Source organism: Caretta caretta, chromosome 3 (assembly GCF_965140235.1).
Source record: "Caretta caretta isolate rCarCar2 chromosome 3, rCarCar1.hap1, whole genome shotgun sequence".
NCBI classification, from domain to species: Eukaryota; Metazoa; Chordata; order Testudines; family Cheloniidae; genus Caretta; species Caretta caretta.
In genome coordinates this window covers 114325117-114350877 of record NC_134208.1, presented here as the reverse complement: position 1 = coordinate 114350877, position 25761 = coordinate 114325117, and the positions used below count along the sequence as shown (strand labels likewise).

General features: G+C 44.5%; 1 protein-coding gene and 1 pseudogene across 5 annotated transcripts in view; both read right to left on the bottom strand.

Moving 5' to 3' along the window:
• GINM1 (glycosylated integral membrane protein 1) overlaps positions 1-23206 on the bottom strand; it is a 40472-nt gene extending 17266 nt beyond the window's left edge. For 2 of the 5 annotated variants that reach the window (XM_075126802.1, XM_075126803.1), the window contains exons 1-3: positions 22894-23206; positions 468-527; positions 177-273 (exon numbers count right to left, since the gene is read on the bottom strand). In XM_075126802.1, coding sequence (XP_074982903.1) covers positions 177-273; positions 468-527; positions 22894-23004 — 268 coding nt within the window. In that variant the 5' untranslated portion in view covers positions 23005-23206. The remainder of the gene's footprint in view (positions 1-176; positions 274-467; positions 528-22893) is intronic. The other 3 variants (XM_048844278.2, XM_048844274.2, XM_048844276.2) reach the window with 3 other exon arrangements.
• LOC125634071 (BOS complex subunit TMEM147 pseudogene) lies at positions 11317-12846 on the bottom strand (annotated as a pseudogene).
• Positions 23207-25761: the final 2555 nt, after the last annotated feature.

The window sequence follows — 25761 nt, the reverse complement described above, 5'->3', positions numbered from 1 at the left end:
GGAACAAATGAGGATGTCAGATTTTGTTTCATGTTGATTCTACACACATCCTAACTCTGTAACCGTGTTGTTTCCAAATATTGCCGACCTTCAGAGAGCACCATAGCAATGAATTATGTCCTTCCCTCGGGGACATGGAAGCAGATATCCCACATAAAGAACTGAGCAGTACTCACATATTAAAGTCTGACACTTAATCCGGGTGACACCTCTCTTCATAGCAAAGTCATTTACATAAATCTGTCCACTGTTGTAGGTGATATTAAAGACAACCTTAAAAAAATAAAAGATAGCAGGCAAAATATTAATATAGACAGTCAGATTTTCAGTTTCATAAATAAAGAACAGATTAGTGAGTCACTCTTGTATAAAATACTGAAATGAATAACATCTGCGGAAGCCACATGTTCACAGGTAGAGTTTGATTCATAACTTACTAATATGTTGAGTAAACAAAAACAACAAACCTGTGCTTCTTGAGATTCCCCACTGGTTTTCAACATAGTAACATTAACTCTGATGTTTTCCTGAAAAAAAAAAAAAAAAAAACAGTAATGAGAAAATAAATTGAGTCCTGTAAAATGGAAGTGCCTTGCAGTGCAAAAGACATTAAGTCTACCAACTACTTTCACGTACTTTACTGAAGAATAAATGACATGTAGGACAAGTGAGCACATTCCCTATGCTCACTGTCTGGCAAAGTGCAGCTAGTGGAATATGCTTACTTGTCCCACACATCCATTTTTAAACAGGACTAATTACAAAAGAACAATTACCACTCCCTGTTAAGTGAAAAAAAGTGATTTTTTTTTAAAAGACGATCAAGAAAACGTGCCATGTTTTCACATCCCAATATGCTTGAAATTGACTCAATTATAGCAAGGGCCCTACCAAATTCACGGCCATGAAAAATGTGTCACAGATCGTGAAATCTGGTCTCCCCCCGTGAAATCTGGTCTTTAGTGTGCTTTCACCTTATACTATACAGATTTCACGGGGGGAGACCAGCGTTTCTCAAATTGGCAATCCTGACCCAAAAGGGAGTTGTGGGGAGAGGGGTCACAAGGTTATTTTAGGGAGGTCGGAGTATTGCCACCCTTACTTCTGCACTGACTTCAGAGCTGGGTGGCTGGAAAGCAGCAGCTGTTAGCCGGGCACCCAGCTCTGACGACAGCACCCCAGCCAGAGAGCGACGGCTGCTGACTGAGGGCCCAGCTCTGCCAGCAGCGCAGAAGTAAGGGTGGCCATACACCATACCATGCCATCCTTCCTTCTCTCCTGCTGCTGTTGGTGGCTCCGCCTTCAGAGCTGGGCTCCAGTCAGCAGCCACCACTCTCCAGCTGCCCAGCTCTAAAGGCAGAGCAGCTGGGCAGTACCACAACCCCTCCCTACAATAACCTTGCGACCCCCCCCCCACAACTCCTTTTTGGGCCAGGACCCCTATAGTTACAACACCAGGAAATTTCAGATTTAAATAGCTGAAATCATGAAATTTATTATTTTTAAAATCCTATAACCGTGAAATTGACCAAAAAGGAGTGTGTATTTGATAGGGCCCTAAATTATAGTAAATGAAGATTGAGAAATTCCGACATATTAGGTTTTTTCTATCTGTGGGTCATGACTCAAACTTGGGTCATCAAAAGGTGTCCAAAATGTGTCATGTGGAAGACAAAGTGTGGGGAGGAGTTTCCTATCCTGAGAGAGGCAGTTGCAGAGCCCAATTCCGCACTCACCCTGCAGCTGCGGCTCCAGTCCTGTAGGGCTGTCTGGGCTCAGTTCCCACTTTGTGTGTTACAACTTGTTGCTGGGAGCCTCAGCGCTGCTCAGGTTTAGCCCAGCCATCCCTCCATCATGATGACAGGGAGCTGGCAGGGCCAAATTTGAGTCAGTGGTGCTGCGGCCCCATGCGCCAGCTGGAAACGCCACTCACACAAAGGTGGCCTGGCCAACCCTTCACCGCAGGGGCCAGGCCAAACCTGAGCGGTGCTGCAACCCCAGAGGTCGCAATGCCTGGAGCAGGGAGCCAACCCTACAGGACAGGAGCCATAGGAGCCACCACGGTAATACGTATGATGTACTTATTTAGTACGTATTAAATTAATATGTATAAAGAAAAGGAGAACTTCTGGCACCTTAGAGACTAAAATTTATTTGAGCACAAGCTTTCGTGAACTATAGCTCATTTCATCGGGTGCATTGGAGCTGTAGCTCATGAAAGCTTATGCTCAAATAAATTTGTTAGTCTCTAAGGTGCCACAAGTCCTCCTTTTCTTTTTGCGGATACAGACTAACATGGCTGCTACTCTGAAACCTATTAATATGCATATTACATATTGCGAAGAAGAAATACTTAGTAGGCAGACTTTTTTGTGCTAAAGCTATATCCTAGGTTGTGACAGGCCATCACATTTTACAAATGGGTAATACAGTATGACACTTAGTCCATTCCCACTCCACATCAGTGCAAAGTAATCTACATGATTTTTAGTGCTTGATCCAGTCTAGTTTTCAATAAGCATAACGCTGCCTTTAAATGGGACAAAATTTTAGTTGTCTGAGTTGCTGGTAATCCTCACTCCTTCTGCCCCATGACACAACCCTTAACCCCACCCATACATCCTTTCCCTGTCCGGATGCAAAGGATTTGTTTCCCTCTTTCAATCTCAAATTGTTTTAATTCATGCCATTATTGCCCCCTACCATCATCCAGTCCCTAAGAAAACTTACATCTTCTCCCTCCCTTCTCATCATTCAGTCCTGTCACTTTGTCCTGATGCCTACTTTACTAGCACTGTCAATCCCTCATTTGTCTCTCGTACCTTCCAAATAGCTCCAAAACCTGCCACTGTTCATTCCGGTCTTCAAAAAACAACTCCCTCAAACCTGACACACACTCACTACTGTTCCACTATTACCCTGCCCTTTCTCAGCAAGCTGCTTGACAAAGTAGTTTTTAATTTCCCCACTTCACTTTTCATACAACCTTAACTGATTTCAACCTGCTTTTTGCTCTGGCCATAATTTGGAAAACTTTCTTCTCCTTAGAGCCATATCTTCTTTTTCTGCTGTTGGTACTTTCTTCTCCGTACTCATTTTCCTCAACTCAGTGCAGCCTTTTTGACTTGCATTTTCTTGTACAAACTTCATAGCTAAAGAAGCATCTCAGAGTCCCTCAGATCACTATTTTACTTCTGCTCTCTTTGACCCTCTCTACATTGGGATTTGAGCCATGTTTTAAAAGAGACAGTTTGGGGTCACATAGACTTAAGTGGTTTTTGGAAATGGCTTTATACAATTTAGATTGTAAGCTCTATGGGACAGGCAATGTCTTACCATGTGTGTGCACTGCACAACAGGGCCCCATTTACTGAGCGGGTCCTCATAATAATAATTTAGCCTCATCTATGCTGGTCAGTCCAAACCACATTTGAAAATGATTTGGATGGAACGAGGTTTAAATCAAGTATAAACACTCCCCAAAGCCCAAGAGATAGATAAATGAGTCATTTTCCCAGAGAACTGCTATCAACCACAAATATTTTGTCCCCAGTAAAATGGGGTTAAAAACAGTTTGGCCACTAATGTACAAAAGCCAATTTGCTCCTCAATGTCTGTTACAGGAAGCAGAGGTCTACCATTTCCAGAACTAGAAACAACCATTCAGGAAAGATGAAGCTCACCAGCTCATTTACATAACTAATATCAGTTACTGCCAATGTAAATCAGATTCATAATAAAATTGTAGAACCCAACCCACTGGGCTTTCAGCCAGCTCCCTCACTCTAAACACATTCTTCTCATCTGGCTCATATTAAGAAATACTTAAAACAAACATATATTTAATCTAACTCTTGATTTAGCATTAAGAGCTGTATTGTATCTTTTACCTCCCAGCCTTACACAGCAGAGATTACTATTCCCTTCCTCTTGTGATTTCCTAACTTCTTTTGCTTTGCCAAGTAATGCTGAATGATCCACAGGGTACGTTTTCCAGCCAGTCTTATTCCTCATTTTTTAGGATTCTGGTGCATTTTGAACATATTTATGCAAAAGGTATTTATACAAAAATCTTTACAGAATGATGTAGAATGACTCACTCAGATGATGAGTTGGGGGAAAAACTGTTCCACCATTCCAAAAATAATGAAAAGGGAAGAAGGAAAGTTCATGTTTCAAAAAAGTGTTAGATTGGCAAATGAAAGGGTGTAACAGGACATGCTGAGTCTTCAGCTAACTCAACACCTTGCCACTCAGCTCCCCACCAGTATTTGTTAATTGGGACTTAACTGGAAGACAGGTAACTTGACCTAAGGTGCCAGTTAACTGAATAGAGCTACAGCTGAGGGGCTAATTGAGGGGGAGCAACCCCCAGCAGCTGGGATTTTATGAGCAGACAGGAAGAAAGTTCTGGGAGCCAGAATGAAGGCAGAGGTAGACGTGACTAGCTATTACTCGTACTGTTCCCTTCCCTAGAAACAAGTTGGGAAGCTGGTTATGGACTCTAAATATATGTAAACAACACTACCAGCTGTAGCCTGTGGAAAGAATATAATAAAGTGCAGTGGTGGTGAAGAAGACCGGGTGACTGAGTGAGACTGGAAAGGATCCTCAGGGCACCACCCCATGACAAAGGCATAAAAGAAAAATACATGTGCTCAAATACTAGCGCTAAACCCAAGCATTTCAAGCTTACAATGTGAATTATACTCTAGTTATTTTGGTATTTCAAGGTCTTTCAATCCTTTCAACTCATAGTATCTAGTCCTAAATTAAAATATTCTTAACTCCCACTTGAATGGGAACTTTAACTGAATATGTTTAAGTAGTTTAAAAAAATGAAAGTGATCAGTTGTCCTGTCCAGTCCATATACTGCTAAAGTTATGGACTGCAGTCATAGTGCCTGGACATTCAAAATGCTTTGAAGTGTGCAACATCAAAAAGGTTGCAGCTCTTGATCTAGTCAGAGCAATTTAGTCTGCCACAACACACACCCACATCTGCCTGTAGCCCTTGCAAAAAAAAAAAAAAAGCCACATCTGTGTTCATGGCTTGCAGAGCCACATGGGCAGCAGAGAAATCATGCTCTTCCCATTCCCAATTCTCAGGGCCTCCAGTTCTAAGTCTGTTCATAGCTAGATAGGACTAACTCTCCTGCTCAGTAACTGTTTGAAGGGTCAAAATCCATATGCTGTTTATGTTACAACCTGATATATAGACTGTGTCAGCTCTTTTTACAGGCCCAAAAATCCAGAGTTTGGTCAAGAAGATAGAGGCCTAGCAAACAGTGAACAATAGCTAAAAAGGAGAACAAACAAAGGACAACCTTGCTTTTTGCTAAGATAAGTTCCGTCAGCAAGAAGCCAGGTGGAAATTATAATTGGGGGCTTTATCTCAAAGTTGCAAACAGACCAAAGGAATGAAAGGGGCCCTGTTTCTTCTGTAGAAGAGGTGCCTTCCTACACACCAGCCCTGAGTTTATGGAAGAGGTTCAAACATGTCAGTATGAGATATGATATCCTCCCTCTCACAGATGTGCACCTCTCCCCCAAGCCATTGCCAGTGCCTGCCTTAGAAACACAAACGAACAACTAAAAGACTATCTTTATTGCTATATACTTTTCATTTGTCCTTTTGCTTAAATTCCTAGGTGCGTACCTGTCAGACAATCAGGGGAGCTACTTCATTCCTATGGATCCCAAATCAGAATTCAACATATATATTTTATACTAACACACTCTATATTGTTTAAAGGAAAACACTTGGGTACTAATTAAGTGTCATGTGTTAACCTGAAACCATGGGCGGAGACATTATGTAACCTTTTGACCATTGGCTACCGTGCCTATCTTGTCTTGCTGCTAGACCTATCCAGGGGTTTGGGACTGCCTACCCTGTCATTTCCCTCCACCCATGGAAAATCCATATAATCCATTGTAATCAATTGTTTGGCAGTGTCTCTGAGCCTAATAAGCAAGGTGACACTCCGCCAGCGTTGTGCGTAATAAACCCATGTGCTTGATTCTACACGGTGTCCATATTTTGTTCCTTCACTGTGACTTTTTTTTGTTCCTCCCCATATCCATAATTGGCTTGTCTGCCCCCGAAAAATTTATCAATGAAAAAAACCAGTTACTGATCTTTCGTAACTGTTGTTCTTTGAGATGTGCTGCTCATGCCCATTCCATGCTAGGGATGCGTGTGCCACGCACAGATGCCAGAGATTTTTCCCTCAGTGGGATCCATAGGGCCTGCCATGGTGCCCCCAGTGCTCCTGCGTTGGTATAAAGGGCATTGCCGGTTCTGTGCCTTCTCAGTTCCCTCTTGCTGGAAACTCCGACAGCGGAGCAGGAGGGCAGGTCATGGAATGGATATGAGCAACACATCTTGAAGAACAGTTACGAAAGGTTAGGAACCATTTTTTTTCTGGGAGTGCTTGCTCTTGTCGATTCCATGCTAGGTGACTCACAAGCAGTATCCCTGGAGGTGGGATCAGAGTTCATGGATGTGCTGATCGCAACACTGCTCTACTGAAATCAGCATGGTCACAGGCCTGTTAGGTGATGGCATAGTGGGATGTGAAGATATGAATCAACAACCACATCGTGGCCCTGCAGATGTCCTGGATTGGTATCTGCACAAAGAACACTGCTGATGAAGCCTGGGCCCTTTGTGGAATGAAACCTTCACCTGCTTGTAACTAGCTCAGATGCAGGCAGTGATCCAGGGTGATATTCTTTAGGACGACACCGGTAGTCCTTTCATTCTGTCCACCACAGCTACAAAAAGCTGCACAGACTTGCAGAAGGGCTTCATCCTTTCAAAATAGAAGGCCAGGGCCTGTCTAACATCTAAAGCAGGGGTGGCCAAAGTGTGGCTCACGAGCCACATGCGGCTCTTTTATAGTGAAAGTGCAGCTCACCAAGTCTCCCCCACACTCCCACCCCATTCTCCACTACCAGTCTGGGGTGGGGGGAGCTTAAGGCTTCTGCCCTGTGGCAGGATGGTGGGGCTTGGGGCTTATGCCCTGCAGGAGGCATCTGGTGGGGCTTAGGGCTTCAGCAGGAGCGGGACTGAAGCCCCGAGCCACAGCTGGCACACCCCACAGGACTGAAGCCTTGAGCCACAGTTGGCATGCCCATCTCTCAAATGTCTGAAGATTATCATAAGCGGCTCGGCAGGTCAGTAAGTTTGGCCACCCCACTCTAAAGTATGTGGCCAATGTTCCTCATTGGTGCTGTGAGGATTTGGAAAGAAGAGTCCTGATTGTTATTGAACTGCAACACCACCTTTGGTAGGAAGGGTGGTTGGGGGTACAGCTGACCTTGTCCTTGAAGGACACCGTATAAGGAGGTTCTGAAGTCAGGGGCTTTGATTTCGGAGACCCTTCTGGCTGACGTAATCACCACTAGGAAAGTGACCTTCCACGAGAGGAGCAGTAGAGAACAGGATGCCAACAGCTCAAAGGGGAGTGCAGCAAGCCTTGACAGGACCAGGGTTAAGTCCCATGGGGGAAATTCGGTTCATGGACTTGTGAGTAGTGTCTTTCTAAACCCTTGAGGAACCTGATCGACATCTCGTGGGAAAAGACTGATCTGCCTTGGACTGGAGGATGGAAGGCCGAGATGACTAACAAGTGAACCTTGAACGATGACAGTGCCAGATCCTGGTGCTTCAGATGGAGCAAGTAATCCGAAATGGACTGCAGAGAAGACCAAGATGGAGAAAGATTCCATTCTGAGGCCCAACAAGTGAAACTTAGGTAGGTAGCCCTGGTGGAGGGCTTCCTGCTACCTAGCAAAACTTGCTGGACCTGCTTTTCGGGGTTCAGTCATGCAGAAGCCATGCCGTCAGGTGTAGAGAGGCAAGGTTTGGGTGAAGCAACTGGTCTTGGTCTTGTGAAATCAAGTCTGAACGTGGTTGCAGCTCCAATGGAGTTGCCAGTGAGAGGTCCAGAAGTGATTCAAACCAATACTTATGTGGCCACGCCAGAGCTATCAAGATAAGATCAAGAGGGACAAGGTGAAAGTTTAAGAGGACCTTGTGAACCAAGGGGGATTGGCAGGAAGGCGTACATCAGTCCACTCGCCCACGAGAACAGGAAGGCATCGGACACAGAGCCCTTGCTGAGCCCATGCACTGAACAGAACCATTTGCCTTTTCTGTTCTGTCTGGTGGTGAACGGGTCCACTTGGGGAGTTCCCCACTTCTGGAAGTTAACGCTGACAGCCTCTGGGTGAAGAAACCTCTTGTGGCAAGAGGAAAAGGACCTGCTGAGGTGATCTGCCAGCGTATTCTGCTCTTCTAGGAGGTGTGCCACCTTGAGATGGATGTCGTGGTTCACACAGAAGGCCCACAGTCAGGGCTGAGGAGCAAGCTCCCCCTTGCTTGTTGACGTAAAACATCAAGGCCATGCTGTCCATCAAGACCTGCACAAGACTGCCTGACAGCTGGGAAGAAACACCTGGCAGGCCAGGCATATTGTCCTGAGTTCCCTAATGTTTATATGCAGGGAGAGTTCTTCCTGGGACCAGAGACCCTGGGTCTGAGATTGCTGAGGTGGGTTTGGTCCCATCCCCGGTCTGACAGCCTCTGTGCTGTTGAAGAGGATGAAAGTCTCAGGGAAAGAAAACAACCAACTGGAGCAGAAGGAAATGATCCCATAGTTGGGACCCTCCTTCCAGATGATGTTGTGGTATCCGCTCACACTGAGGATTCCTCTCTAGGGGAGGAAACTCCAGTTATTAGGAACAGACAAGTATTAGTAATGGGCGATTCAATTTTTAGAAACATAGATCGTTGGGTTTGCAATGACCGGGAGACCCGCACGGTGATTTGCCTGCTTGGTGCAAAGCTTGCGGCTCTCTCGAGACATCTAGGTAGACTTATATGTAGTGCTGGGGAGGAGCTGGTGGTCATGCTACATGTAGGTACCAATGACATAGAGAAGGATAGGTGAGAGGTCCTGGAGGCCAAATTTAGGCTGCTAGGTAAGAGACTGAAGTGCAGGACCTCCATGGTAGTATTCTCTGAAATGCTTCCAGTTCCACACGCAGGGCCAGTTAGACAGGCAGAACTGCAGGGTCTCAATGCATGGATGAGACGATGGTGTAGGGAGGAAGGGTTTAGATTTATTAGGAACTGGGGAAACTTTTGGGAATGGGGGAGCCTATACAGGAAGGATGGGCTCCACCTTAACCAAAATGGAACCAAATTGCTGGCACTTAAAATTAAAAAGGTCGTAGAGCAGTTTTTAAACTAAGGGCTGGGGAAAAGCTGACTGGTGCGGAGGAGCACGTGGTTCAGACAGAGACAACCCTGAGGGGAGGATCTATTAATGGAGCTTCTCTATGTCCTAGTAAGGAGGAGAGGATGGATGATGATAACATACAGGTAGGATCTGATGAGAAACAGTCAAATGAAAAAAAGTCCCATTCAATTACATCATGTAATGGCAGACAGCTAAAAAGTGACAAGTTTTTGAAGTGCTTATATACAAATGCTAGTATAATAATAAAATGAGTGAACTAAAATCCCTCATATTAAATGAGGATATTGATATAAATAGGCAACACAGAAATGTGGTGGAATGAGGATAACCAATGGGACACAGTAATACTAGGGTATAAAATATATTGCAAGGACAGACATGTCGTGCTCATGGGGGCATGGCACTATATATGAAAGAAAGCGTAGAATCAAATGAAGTAAAAATCTTAAATGAACCAAACTGTACCATAGAATTTCTATGGGTAGTAATTCCATGCTCTAATAATAAGAATATAGCAGTAGGGATATATTACCGACCACCTGACCAGGCTGGTGACAGTGACTGTGAAATGCTAAGGGAGATTAGAGAGGCTATTAAACCCAATAATAATGGGGAAGTTCAACTATCCCCATATTGACTCGGTACATGTCACCTCAGGACGTGATGCAGAGATATGGTTTCTTGACACCTTAAATGACTGCTTCTTGGAGCAGCTAGTCCTGGAACCCACAAGAGGGGAGGCAATTCTTGATTTAGTCCTAAGTGGGCACTGCTCTATTCTCTGAGCAGACAGACTCCAAGCTGCACAGCCTCAAAGACTTGAGCGCCACGCTCCATTCTCTAGGCCTATATGTTCTCCCGGCCTTCAGGAAGCATTTCAGACCTCAGCAGCCATAAGAACATAAGAACCACCATACTGTGTCAGACCAAAGGTCCATCTAGCCCAGTATCTATCTATCCCGTCTTCCGACAGTGGCCAATGCCTGGTTCCCCAAAGGGAATTAACAGAACAGGTAATCATCAGGTGATCCTGTCATAAATATAAAGGGTAGGGTAAAAACCTTTAAATCCCTCCTGGCCAGAGGAAAAACCCTTTCACCTGTAAAGGGTTAAGAAGCTAGGATAACCTCGCTGGCACCTGACCAAAATGACCAATGAGGAGATGAGATACTTTCAAAGCTGGAGGGGGAGGGGAGAAACAAAAGTTCTCTCTGTCTGTGTGAGGCTTTTGCCAGGAACAGAACAGGAATGGAGTCTTAGAATTTAGTAAGTAATCTAGCTAGATATGCGTTAGATTCTGTTTTGTTTAAATGGCTGATAAAATAAGCTGTGCTGAATGGAACGTATATTCCCGTTTTTGTGTCTTTTTGTAACTTAAGGTTTTGCCTAGAGGGATTCTCTATGTTTTGAATCTGATTACCCTGTAAGGTATTTACCATCCTGATTTTACAGAGGTGATTCTTTTATTTTTCTTCAATTAAAAGTCTTCTTTTAAGAACCAAGGGTTTGGGTCTGTGTTCACCTATGCAAATTGGTGAGGATTTTTATCAAGCCTTCCTCAGGGTGTAGGGGTTTGGGAGGATTTTGGGGGGGAAAGACGTTTCCAAGCAGGCTCTTTCCCGGTTATATATTTGTTAGATGCTTGGTGGTGGCAGCAATAAAGTCCAAGGGCAAAAGGTAAAATAGTTTGTACCTTGGGGAAGTTTTAATCTAAGCTGGTAAAAATAAGCTTAGGGGGTTTTTCATGCAGGTCTCCACATCTGTACCCTAGAGTTCAGAGTGGGGAAGGAACCTTGACAGATCCTGTGACAGATTTTCATTACCAATCTGCCTGGGCCCACAGTTAATCAGGATAGGGCCACAGGATCTTTCTGGGGAGGAGATGATGAGGCACACCAAGTGTCTAAATTTTAAAGCTTTATTAATAAAATAATAAAACAACAGCAGAGAACACTCTGGGAACACTCCGTCACTCGGGGGGAAGAAAGCAAGTGTTAATGCCCCAAGCCCTAACCCACTTTCATACTCACACACGTCTCCTAGACTGGCCAAGTCTGGGTGTAACGTCAGAAGAGGGGCGGGGGGGGGGGGTGGCAAGAGGTGGACGGCAGTGCTGTCCTGGGCTCAGACCGTCCAAGGATCTGCTGTGCTCTCCGAATTGCTCCAGCTCTCCGGAGGGTTTTAAGCCCTGGGCTCCTTTGGGGGTGTTCCATTCCACGACCTCTGTTCCTGGTGCTCTTTGTGTCAGTCCAAACCGGCTTTCTATGGCCTTCTTCGGCTTTCTCAAAACACGCCGACTAGACTTTGTTTTCCTCTTTGTTTTTCCTCCATGCTGACCTTCGCTGTTTCACTTGTTTTGGGCTGCCTTTGCAGGTCTGTGTTTGTTCAGTTGTGTCTTTTTTTTTTTTTTAAACCCAACAGTTGTGGTTCATTCTGACCCTTGTCCTGGTTGCTCCAAGATGGATCGGATCCAGCACGGCAGTGGGTGGCAAAACCAGGTGTTTAGCTATCCCCAAGGTCTCTAGGTAGCAGAGCTGAGAGTATCCCTGGCAGGGTGGGGGCGATTAATTTCCATGGACCGAGGTAACGAAGAGACCCAGGGAGCTGAGCACCAGGAAGCCAGTGATGACAGCTTTGACCAGCAGCGCCATCCAGCTGCCCAGCAGGAAGATGTGAACAAAGGATTCCATGAAGAAGGCCTTGTAGATGCTGAGGCCCAACAGCAGGGTGAGGGGCAGGTGCTAGCACTTCGGCAGGTTGTAGCGGGTGAACATCCACACCAGGGCAGCCATGGCGATGTAGTGAACCAGGCTGATGTTGGAGTCGACACTCATCTGGATATATTTCCAGTCAAATTCAATGCCAAGGGCTCCACCCAGAGAGGAATGCACCTGGACACGACGAGCTTTGCCGTGGCCCATCCCATGTCTGCCACCATGATCTTGTACTTGCCCTTCCCCGCGTTCCTCGACATCACCAGGTGCAGCCCCACCAGGTCAGCCAGGTCCACCGTGGCCTTCATGAACTCCGCCACAAAATCGTAAGCCCCGGCTCCACCCTCCCAGGTGGGAAAGAAAGTGGCCAAGAACAGCATCTTGCAGAGCTGGACAAAGAGGTAGGTAGCCCCAGCTTGGAGGCATCTCCAGAAAGCATTATACTCCGACAGGCTGCTGCACTTGTAGGTGATGAAGAGGCCAGCACGAAGCAGTTCCCGAAGTGGAAGAGGGTCATGGCTGTGCTGGTGCCAGGATCAGTGTGGGGGTAGGGGGACGGGGCCATCTGGCACCGCCCAGATCCTGCTAGACCCCTTGGCTCCCCCCAGGCCAGGGACAGAACCCAGGAGTCCGGGCTCCCCGCCCCTGATACTCACTAGACCCCCTAGTTGTTGCCCATTCCCAGCTTCTCGCAAACAGAGGGTAGGGACAACAGAGACCATGGAGGCGCTGTGCCCGGTACTGCCTCCAGGTGATGCCAGGGGATTGGTGACCGATGCTGGGTCAGGGACTGCTGCAACAGGGCCAGGAAGGTGCCGCAACCACTGATGCCAAACAGGAGCTCTCTACCCCCTGCGCCCTTCTGTCTCTGGTAGCCCTGGCTGGCATGGAACCTTGGGTGGTGAGAGATATCGGGAGAGACATCAAGTCCTTTGCAGCCTGGAAGGCCTCCAGAGTTGAGGGGGGGCCGCAAGCATGAGGTACCACAATCGCTCCCCAGAGTCAGAGGCGGGTTCCAAATCGGGCTTGGTACACCGACTGTGGATCTGGAGAGGACGAATGGCCCGGCATGGGCCCGACATCAGTTGCTCCCCTCTTCTCACTCTTCGGCACCAGAGAGCGCCCTCTCCCAGTGCACTGTTTCTTGTGCTTCTTCCTCAGCACTGGTGATGGGGAATGGTGCTGGAAAGAGCACAGAGACTGAAGTACTCAGTGCCAATTCAGAGCAGGACAGCTCAGAGCCTTCAGGTGGATGTCTCTGTCTTTCTGAGTCCTTGGTCTGAAGCCCTCATAGATTTTACACTTCTCCTTAACGTGAGCTTCCCCACGGCACTTTAGGCAAGGGGAACACGGGTTGCTCATAGGCATAGGCTTGCTGCAGGAGGTGCACTCTTGAAGCCCAGGGACCGGGGCATGCCCAGTACCTGGGACAACATCTCTCCAAGACTGGGACAACTATCTGTTCTATATACACTCAGAATAACTAAATCTGCTAACTACAACAGATCAGAGTCCAAACCACTGTTAGGAAAGCCTTGCAAGAGCAAGAAGGTCATTCCTAGCAACCATGATGGGCAATAAGAAGGAACTGAGAGGGTATGGAGCTGGTGATGCCCTTTATACCAGCACGTGCGTGGAGCTCCAGGGGGCACTACGACCGGCCCTGCAGATACCACTGAGGGAAAAATCTCCAGCACTTGTGCACATTGCGCGGAATGGAATCGACATGAACAAGCACTCAAAGAACAACATTTATTCCTGTTGTCATATATACCCATCTTGCATGCACATAACAGAGGCCTTCAGAGGATTACCAACTATGTAAGGTACATTCCAAACAGATTTTAGGCCATGTCTACATTAGCGAGCTTACAGCGCCACAGCTGCGCCACTGTAAGATCGCTTATGTAGCCACTGATGACAGGTTTCAGAGGAACAGCCGTGTTAGTCTGTATTCGCAAAAAGAAAAGGAGTACTTGTGGCACCTTAGAGACTAACCAATTTATTTGAGCATGAGCTTTCGTGAGCTACAGCTCACTTCATCAGATGCATACCGTGGAAACTGTCCTTACCCATAACTATTTCACATTTGGGGACAATGTATACCTTCAGATCAGCGGCACTGCTATGGGTACCTGCATGGCCCCACAGTATGCCAACATTTTTATGGCTGATTTAGAACAACGCTTCCTCAGCTCTCGTCCCCTAAAGCCCCTACTCTACTTGCGCTATATTGATGATATCTTCATCATCTGGACCCATGGAAAAGGAGCCCTTGAGGAATTCCACCATGATTTCAACAATTTCCATCCCACCACCAACCTCAGCCTGGTCCAGTCCACACAAGAGATCCACTTCCTGGACACTACAGTGCTAATAAACAATGGCCACATAAACACCACCCTATACCGGAAACCTACTGACCGCTATTCCTACCTGCATGCCTCCAGCTTTCACCCTGACCACACCACACGATCCATCATCTACAGCCAAGCTCTGCGATACAACCGCATTTGCTCCAACCCCTCAGACAGAGACAAACACCTACAAGATCTCTGTCAAGCTTTCTTACAACTACAATACCCACCTGCAGAAGTAAAGAAACAGATTGATAGAGCCAGAAGAGTTCCCAGAAGTTACCTACTACAGGACAGGCCTAACAAAGAAAATAACAGAACGCCACTAGCGGTCACCTTCAGCCCCCAACTAAAACCCCTCCAACGCATTATTAAGGATCTACAACCTATCCTAAAGGATGACCCAACACTCTCACAAGTCTTGGGAGACAGGCCAGTCCTTGCCTACAGACAGCCCCGCAACCTGAAGCAAATACTCACCAACAATCACATACCACACAACAGAACCACTAACCCAGGAACTTATCCTTGCAACAAAGCCCGTTGCCAATTGTGCCCACATATCTATTCAGGGGACACCATCACAGGGCCTAATAACATCAGCCACACTATCAGAGGCTCGTTCACCTGCACATCCACCAATGTGATATATGCCATCATGTGCCAGCAATGCCCCTCTGCCATGTACATTGGTCAAACTGGACAGTCTCTACGTAAAAGAATAAATGGACACAAATCAGATGTCAAGAATTATAACATTCATAAACCAGTCGGAGAACACTTCAATCTCTCTGGTCACGCAATCACAGACATGAAGGTCGCTATCTTAAAACAAAAAAACTTCAAATCCAGACTCCAGCGAGAAACTGCTGAATTGGAATTCATTTGCAAATTGGATACTATTAATTTAGGCTTAAATAGAGACTGGGAGTGGCTAAGTCATTATGCAAGGTAGCCTGTTTCCTCTTGTTTTTTCCTACCCCCCCCCCCCCCCCCAGATGTTCTGGTTTAACTTGGATTTAAACTTGGAGAGTGGTCAGTTTAGATGAGCTATTACCAGCAGGAGAGTGAGTTTGGGTGTGTATGGGGGTGGGGGGGATGTGAGAAAACCTGGATTTATGCAGGAAATAGCCCGACTTGATTATGTAAAGAGTTGTCACTTTGGATGGGCTAGCACCAGCAGGAGAGTGAATTTGTGTGGGGGGGTGAAGGGTGAGAAAACCTGGATTTGTGCTGGAAATGGCCCACCTGATGATCACTTTAGATAAGCTATTACCAGCAGGACAGTGGGGTGGGAGGAGGTATTGTTTCATATTCTCTGTGTATATATAAAGTCTGCTGCAGTTTCCACGGTATGCATCTGATGAAGTGAGCTGTAGCTCACGAAAGCTCATGCTCAAATAAATTGGTTAGTCTCTAAGGTGCCACAAGTACTCCTTTTCTTTTTATGTAGCCACTCTATGCCGACAGGAGAGAGCTCTCCTGTCGACATAATAAAACCACCTCAATGAGCAGCGGCAGCTATGTAGGCAGGAGACTCTCTTCCAGCGACACAGCGCTGTGCACACTACCACTTATGCCAGCGAAACTTATGTCACTCAGGAGTGTTGTTGTTATTTTTTGTTTTTCACACCCCAGAGAAACATAAATTTTGCTGACATAAGTGGTCGTGTAGACATGGCCTCAGTATTTTTGGTGCTAAATGATAGAGTCTCAGTCATCCTTGCCTCAATTGTGTCTGCACTGCAACAGAAATATTGCACTGACACAAATAGTGGGTTGTTAATTCTGACAGCTATAATCTATGCAAGCAGTGTTGTAGCCATGTTGGTCTCAGGTTAGTAGCGCCACAAGGCGGTAATACCTTTTACTGGTCCACCTTGTCTCTAATATGCTGAGACCAACATGGCTGAGACCCACCTTCTCTCAATTATAATTTATTACAGCTAGTCAGAGAACCTAGTAAGCCTCAATCCTAGAGGGCCATAGTTTGCTGAGGATACATCTACACTGCAATAAAAGACCTGTGGCACCACTGGCCCTAGTCAGTTAACTCAGGCTTGTGGGGCTAAAAGTGGCAGTGTAGTTGTTTGGGGGGGGGAAAGGTCCCAGAGCGTGGGCTGCAGCTTGAGACTGAACCTCAACTACATTGCTATTTTTAGCCTCACAGCCTGAGCCCTGTAAGCCTAAAACAAATTGACTCAGACTCTGACACTCAATGCTATAGTTTTTTTTATTACAGTGTATACCCAGAAACTCCCCCAACAGTTGTGCTTTAGTACAATTCCCAACCCTTTCATGAAGAGAGAAAGAAACCAGGAAGTAAACTCAGGTTTCCTACCTTACAGTACAGGATAGGCCACTACTGGAATTGCTGCCAATTATTTAAACAAAGTTACTTGGAGGAGAACTTTGCTGGTGTATGAATTTATTACAATATAGTATTAGCAGGACAACTGACCAGATGACCCAGCAGATCTTTCCCGTTTCATGCTTCTATAAGACACTTTGCAGTTCACAACTAGTGTAATCACAGGATGTTTACTCACAATTTAAATATTAACATAGAACTTCCAGCTTTTTTTAAAATCTGAGGTCAAAGTTCACAGGTCTCATGAAGCAGCCTCTAATTCCAACAGAAGTAATCTTTAAAATGGTACGAAAATAAACCGAACTATTCAAAAACTCCAAATTTACTTTATAACCTCCCTTCTCCCCTCTATCCTGCCCAACAACAACAAAAACCACAATTAACTATACACCACAAAATTTTCTTGCCCCAATCCTGTAGCACTGAAATCACAGGAGCAACACTGGGGCCTACAGCACTAAAGTAATCCATAGCATGGAGCTGTCATGATACAGATGTATATATGTTAAAAATGTAAAGATATATATGTGGAATAGCTTTAATATTAATAGCTAGATTTTTCTCTCTTCTCCCAGCCAGCAGTCTTTCTACATATTGATACATACATAATCAATATGCAATATTCCATTAAATACACAAAAAGCTACTATAAGTTACAAAGTATTTAAAAAAAACTCCTACTTTTTGAGCAGTCTTATAACTTAGTCACCTGAATAATTTTTTAAAAAAACATTTGAAAAATAGACTATCATTGTCAAGTTTCAGCTTGAAGAAGAAATACAGGTCAAATAAAAATCTGGTTTATATTTTCAAAATGAGAACATGTGGACTCACCTCTCAATACACTGGCACACACAGCATGCATGCATCCCCTCACACACAACTCCACACACACGTAGTAGTGTAGAAATGTTCAAACAGTTCTTAATGCCTGTCACAGCAAGTGGATGTCTACACAAGACTTTCTTAAAATTTCCCATGTTGCAACCGGGTCTACTGACATGGCTATAGGACAAAAAATGGTAGACCCTGCATACTTTACAGCAAAGTTTTTAGAACAGTCATCGAGGGAGATCTTATATTACTAAAACTTCATTACATTTATTATTAGTCTAAGTAGTACAGTATGAGTGAAAGTAATTAAAACTAAGCTACACTTGTCAAATAAATGACATTACCATGCACTAGCTGTGCTTTTCTTTTTGCATGTACACATTTGTTTACTTCCTACTTTGCAAATTTTATTAATTCACAATCGTGTCCCAGTCACAAAGGTGAATTAGTAAGGTTCTTTGGATAACACCACTTATTCTCCCCTCTTTCCTACTTACATAGCTAGAATTAAACTTCTGCTTTCTCACTATTAAATCATAACATATTATGATTATTTTACCAAGTGTTGTAAAATCACATACCTAATTCCAAGACATTGAGACATCATTACATCATCCTGCAGTCAATTAATAAAATATGCACAGAAAGATACAGAAAATTACACAAATTTTCACAAGTTCAGAACAAATATCAGGTTAGCACCACAAGATACTTGCAAAAGTTATTTCTTTTATTGGTTTAAATTAGTCATTATTAACAATCCTTTTCTCTTCCTCTGAAGTATAACAGCACATGGTGCCTGCAAGCATATGTTAATATTGTGTATGTGGTCTACATAGTGGAGAATATCTTAACATCTCACCAATGAAAAACTATTTTTTGTCAGATGTTTTTAGTATTCAACAACATAGATATCATCTGCAAGAAACATAATAGTATGCACACTAATTATATATGCCACATTTCTGACAGGTGAGTAGGCCACATCAAAAGAAATAATCAATATAAATAATCAAAAGGCAAAAATCACATCCTCAAAAACTAGAAACAACCATCCAGGGGAAAATTCATTTAGATAACTAAACTCATTTACCGCCAATGTAAATCAGACCAACCATAAAATTGTAGGACCCAGCCCATTGTGCTTTCAGCCAGCTCCCTCACACTTCATGTCTTGTTCTCATCAGGACCATATTAAGGGCTTGTCTACATTACCCGCTGGATCCAGGGGCAGCCATCAATCCAGCAGGGGTCGATCTATTGCATCTAGTCTAGACGCGATAAATCGACCGCTGAGCGCTCTCCTGTTGACTCCAGTACTCCATCAGAGCGAGAGGTGCAGGAGGAGTCGATGAGAGAGCGTCAGCCGTCAACTTACTGCAGTGAAGACACCATGGTAAGTAGATCTAAGTACGTCGACTTTAGCTACATTATTCACGTAGCTGAAGTTGTATAACTTAGATCGATCTTCCCCTCCCCCCCAGTGTAGACCAGGCCTAAGAATAAAAAAAACTAAATGAAAACCAAATGACCTAAACTTAATCTAACTCTTGATTTAGCATTAAGAACTGTATTGTATTTCTTTTACATCCTAGTTTTACACAGCAGAGACTATTAACTACTTTGCCTTGTGATTTTCCTAGCTGCTTTTGCTTTGTCAAGGAACTCTGAAGGACCTGAAGGATGTTTATTCCAGGCCCTTTTAATCTTCCCTCATTTTTTAAGCTTCCAGTGCAGTTTGAACATATTTTTGAAAGAAGAATTTAACAAAAGATAACGTTGTGAAATATCTCTTGAACCGCTACAGAATGATGCGGAATGATTCACCCAAATTACAAGGAAAAAACCTGTGCTGCTGTCCAAAGAAAATTATGAAAAGAAGGAAAAGTCCATGATCCATAAGTGCTTGTTTGGGAAATGCCAGGCACTGAGCAACAAATGACGTACTCAAATACTAGAGCTAAAGCAGAACATTTCAAACCTACAAAATAAATCAGACTCAAGTTATTTTAGGATGTCAATGTTTTTCAATCCCTTCCTGTCATGCTTTCCTATAACACCTTTCCTAAATTAAAAACATACATTCTTAACCTGCATCACAAGGGATCTTTAACATCATGTTTAAAAAGTTTAAAACATCAAGCAATTGATAGTATTCTGTCCACAAACTGTCAAAGTTACATAATGCCCAGTCCAGACCTAGCTAAAAGTGATAATATTGCACAGATGAGAAAGCCACTCACAGGTCTGCAGATCCAAAACTATTCAGAGTAAAGATTAGTCTACCACTCATTGTATCCCTTAAACATCACGTCTTGTGAAGAAGCCACATGGACAGGGGATAGAAGGGAGAACTCATGCTCTTCTGATTCTTGGGACCTTCAATTTCAAAATCTGCAGCAGCAGCTACATTTTGACAAGTCAGTTCATATCTAGTCAAGAGTAATTCTGCTCAGCAATGAAGGTTTTGTTTCTTCTATCTAAAATACCTTTAGGCATGCTTTAGAAATGTATCAAGCTAAGAAATATTTGTTCCTATTCAATCATTTGTTCCCTGCATCTTCAATCCACATAGGAGTCCTGACAATTAAGGAACATTCCAAACAGATAGTAACTTTTAGGCAGTAAAGTACAATTGAGACTGGGTCATTCTTGCCTCACTTGTTTCTGGGCCAGTGTAGATACATCTCACTGACACAGAAAGAGTTGTCAATGCTGACAGCTCTTATAACATTTACACACAGCAAAACTCCATAAAGCCCCAATCCTACAGTTACACAGGTGCTATATGTTTGCAACAGCATCAGGACCATAGTTTCCCAACTGAGAGTTTCCAGTTAGCAAATGAAGGCCCTCTGTGAAGAGAGGCAGAAACCAGGAAGTAAACTCAGGTTTTCTTTTGGCAGTATAGGATGTACCACTAATGGGTTTGCTACCAGGCTTATTTTTTTATTTACACAGTTATCTTGAGGAGAGCTTTGTGACAAAGTTCATGTTATCAGTTGTGTGTTAACAGGCCAACCCAACAGAAGCTTCCCATATGGTACTTCTGTGATAAGATGCTCTGACGTTCACAACTATTGTAATTAGAGACAATTTCAGTATCTACACAGAACCAGTTGTTGGGTTTGGTTTTTTGGGGAGGTGGTGTAATTCTAGAGGTCATGGTTTACAGGTCTCATGAAGTATCCCCTAATTCCAACAAAAGTAACCTCTAAATCATACCAAAATAAACCCCTAACAAAAAACAGATTTACTTTATAGCCAATCATATAAATATATATTTCAGCACCAACCCCCACCTTATGTGTACCCAGGAACCTATCCTTGCAACAAAGCCCGTTGCCAACTGTGTCCACATATCTATTCAGGGGACACCATCATAGGGCCTAATCACATCAGCCACACTGGCCCACCTTGATTATCATACACATTTTAAAGAGAGTGGTCACTTTGGATGGGCTATTACCAGCAGGAGAGTGAGTTTGTGGGGGGGGGGGGGGGGGCGGAAGGTGAGAAAACCTGGATTTGTGCTGGAAATGGCCCAACTTGATGATCACTTTAGATAAGCTATTACCAGCAGGAGAGTGGGGTGGGAGGAGGTATTGTTTCATGGTCTCTGTGTATATAATGTCTTCTGCAGTTTCCACAGTATGCATCCGATGAAGTGAGCTGTAGCTCACGAAAGCTCATGCTCAAATAAATTGGTTAGTCTCTAAGGTGCCACAAGTACTCCTTTTCTTTTTGCGAATACAGACTAACACGGCTGTTACTCTGAAAACTATCAGAGGCTCGTTCACCTGCACATCTACCAACGTGATATATGCCATCATGTGCCAGCAATGCCCCTCTGCCATGTACATTGGCCAAACTGGACAATCTCTACGTAAAAGAATAAATGGACACAAATCAGACATCAATAATTATAACATTCAAAAACCAGTTGGAGAACACTTCAATCTCTCTGGTCACTCGATTACAGACCTAAAAGTGGCAATACTTAAAAAAAACTCCAAAAACAGACTCCAACGAGAGACTGCTGAATTGGAATTAATTTGCAAACTGGATACAATTAACTTAGGCTTGAATAGAGACTGGGAGTGGATGGGTCATTACACAAAGTTAAACTATTTCCCCATGTTTATTCCCCCCCCCCCCCCGCACTGTTCCTCAGACATTCTTGTCAACTACTGGAAATGGCCCACCTTGATTATCACTACAAAAGGTGTCGTTGTCATCCCCCCCCCCCGTAATAGCTCACCTTAAGTGATCACTCTCCTTACAGTGTGTATGGTAATACCCATTGTTTCATGTTCTCTATGTATATAAATCTCCCCACTGTATTTTCCACTGAATGCATCCGATGAAGTGAGCTGTAGCTCACGAAAGCTTATGCTCAAATAAATTTGTTAGTCTCTAAGGTGCCACAAGTACTCCTTTTCTTTTTGCGAATACAGACGAACACGGCTGCTACTCTGAAACCTGTCTATGTACCATAACATTTTCTTGGCTCAATCATGTAGCACTGAAAGCAAGATTTGGGCCTACAGCATCATGTTAATCTATAGCACAGAGCTGTCAAGATGTGGATGTATGCGTTAAAAATACAAAGAAAAAATACAGCTCATGTGCGAGTTAATTTTTAATGTGTACCCAGGAACCTATCCTTGCAACAAAGCCCGTTGCCAACTGTGTCCACATATCTATTCAGGGGACACCATCATAGGGCCTAATCACATCAGCCACACTGGCCCACCTTGATTATCATACACATTTTAAAGAGAGTTTATTTTCTCTCTTCCCCCAAGCAGCCGTTTTTCTAAATATTAACATGTGCATAAACTATCAATCTGCAACATTCCCTTCCACACACAAGAGAGTAAAAAAACAAACAAAAAAAGGAGAGATCCATCCCCGGTAAACTCATTTTGGTGCAGTCTGAAAACATGGAATCACCCAAGCACATTTTAATAAAATGCGTTTGGAAAACAGATCCTCAAGGTCAAGTTTCAGCCCCCGGCCAATATCAGGCTTATATTTTCAAACTGACAGCCTGATTCTCGCCATGTACGCTCACCCCTCAATGCAGTGAGGCACACCGCACACCCCTACCCCACCAGCACACACCCCTGTCTGCCAAGTGCGTCCCTTACCCCCGCCCCCGGCGCACCCCGACCTCCCCAGCACACAGGGGCGCCGGAACAACTGGTACCGCGGGGGAGGGCTGCGGCTGAGAGCCACTGAACCCGCTCTCCGATGGAAACCGCTTCGAGCCCAGCCCCTCTGCCAGCGCACCCACCCCGCGCACCACGCCCCGCCGCGGGCCGGGTCTCCCCTCTCGGTACCTGGCTGAGGGACTGTGGGCGGGCGGCGGCGGGCTGCGGAGCCGCGGGGCCGAGCAGCCCCAGGCCGAGGAGGAGCAGCAGGAGCCCGCCAGGCCCCAGCGCAGCCTCCATCTTGGGTCCCGGGAATTAAAGCAAACTAGTGAAACATTCCCCGCGGGGAGAGGGGCGGGCCGCAGCGGAGGGAAGGGAGCGGAGCGGGGCCGGGCCGGGGCTGCGGCTGGCGGCTGTTGCATAAGAGCGGCTGGAGGGGCGAGCGGGACGCGCGCAAACACCCCGCCTCCGCGGGAGGGGGGCACGTCGGCCGGCGGGCCGCGCCGCTGTGCGGCTCTGTGTTGGCCGAAGCCCAGGCCCCGGGGCGTCGCCGGAGCCATGCGCGGGAGAGAGGCGATGGGGTTTCCCGGCGGGAGGTGGGAAAGGCAATGAGGCGGATTGGCTCGTTCCGGCCATTGCATCGCCCCGCGTAGTCTGTGTGCCGGGCAAAGCCTCGTCTCCCCTCCCCCTTCCCGGTCCCTGCCCCTTTCCTCCCTGGGCTACAGCCTGTAGGGGAGGCTCCAGGCCCAGCTGTTCCCCTGGCTGCCGGGAGCGGTCTCCCAGAAAGGGACACCCCCCCTCCCGCCAGCCAGCGCGCTCCTCTCTCCCCCTCCCCGCTCCCGATGCCGGGGCGCGATGTTGGAGAAGTGGGCCGGCTCTCAAAGCCCCGCCGTCCCAGCCCGCAGTATGTGTGCGGGACGCTCTCCTCGCCCCGCTTTGTATCTTCGGGTACGTGCCGGGGGGGGGGGGGGGAGTCTTTATTGTAAGTGAAAGTGAAACTGTCCAAGCTGAGTAAAATGTCAAATGTAAACAAACAGCTTAAGGAGAGAAAAGAAAATGAGATGTTAAATTATTTTAATTACAATAATAATGCAATGGCCTGATCATGAAAATTGTTACAAACACATTTATAGTTATTCCTGTACTCACTGACGGCAGTGGGATTCCATACAGGAGTAACTAAGGACCTCAGTCCAAACCCATTAAGTCCGTGGATAGACTATCATTGCTTTCAGTGGGTTTTGGATCAGACTCGATGTGTGTGGACAACTCTTTGTGGGATTAGGTCCCCAGATTGTTAAACGAAATAACTGGGCCCCAAAGTATTATTCATTACACATCTTTTAAAAAAATAATTGTTTTTACTTTTATAAATCCCCTTAACAGAAAAGGAAAGAAAATTAATTAGGCCTGCTTATATTACAGCCTTTTAAAAATCCTTCTTACTTGCTTGACAGTCTGCAATTGTCTGCTGAGCTAAAGCCTATTTTAAGATTTTGTAGTTAATGAATCTTTGATGCAACTGATGGTAATGATTTCTCTTAAACCATTTTGTTCTGTGATATCAGGGCCTACTGGGAGACTTTTTCAGTGAGCCAGTGCTGCACTCTAAATATCCATTTTACATTAAGAAAACAAATTGCACATTTTGAATAATGCTTTTTACAGTAAGCAAATAGACTCGCATCCCCACAGACCATATGAACATAGGTGGTGATATTCATGTGATAATTACTTCACCATACATCTTTGCATGGCCTCACCTGCACGCCGTCTATAAATCCTTTTCTGAAGCTATTTCGAACAAACCAAATTCTCAAACTGTTGAGGAGCTTTGAAGAGCCACTGTATATTAAAAAACAAAATAAAAAAAACCCTGCTAGATAAATGTTTCCTTCTTTTCCCCCATAAGTGGACTTTTCTGATGTAATCTACACTGGTTTGAGATGTAGGCAATATTCTGTCTTGCACCAGAACCAGGTTTGCGACCTCCCTACCCTGCAAGGCCAGAAGTGGGAGCTCTATATCACTGGAAAGGGGAGATTCCAGATATAATAGGCAGGAAAGGTAAATACATTTAAAACTCTGTGCAAATAATAATTTGAAGGATAGAAGATCTATATACTTGAAAGTTAAATACACAAAAGGGCTTGTTTTCAAATACCTTGCATCTTGCATGATCATTTACATCTGTGTAGAGCAAATGTGAAATGTTATGAAAACAGAGAAGTAGTATTTTACACCCACTTTGCACATGTACAAGGCAATGGAGGTTGAGGTTTAGGAGTCTTACAGGAAATGACATCTTGCGCATTCTTCTCACTTCTTTGACTTTGAACCATTCAGCATTGAAGAAACTTTCATGTGTATAACTGCTTGGTCCTGCTTTATTTTATTTTTTTGTTTTGTTTGTGATTATCTCCAAATAAATGTTATAATTTTTTTTAATTTTGATTTCTCAAGAATTTATTTAATAATAAATATTTTATATAGTTGCTTTTATCTGATAATTTCAAACACTTGCCAACAGTTAGTATGATTTTTATTGTTGTTATTATTTCCAGTTAGATCAGGAAACTGAGGCACAGAGAAGTTTTGTGATTTGCCCAAGGTCACATAGTAAATCACTGACAGAGCAAAGAATAGAACAGGTTTCTTGATTTCCATTTCCTTTCTCTACCCCCACACTGCTATTTAAATTAGGGCTGTCAATTAATCACAGTTAATGCAAGCGATTAATGCAAAACAAATTAACTAGATTAAAAAAAGTCATGATTAATCACAGTTTTAATTGCACTGTTAAACATTAATAGAATACCAATTTAAATTTATTATAAATATTTTTGGATGTTCTACATTTTCAAAGATTGATTTCATTTACAGCACAGAATACAAAGTGTACTGTGCTCACTTTTGTTTCAAATATTTGCACTGTAAAATAGAAACAAGAAATAGTATTTTTCAATTCACGTCATACAAGTACTGTAGTGCTATCTCTTTATCATGAAAGTACAATTTACAAATATAGAATTTTTTTATATACAACTGCACTCACAC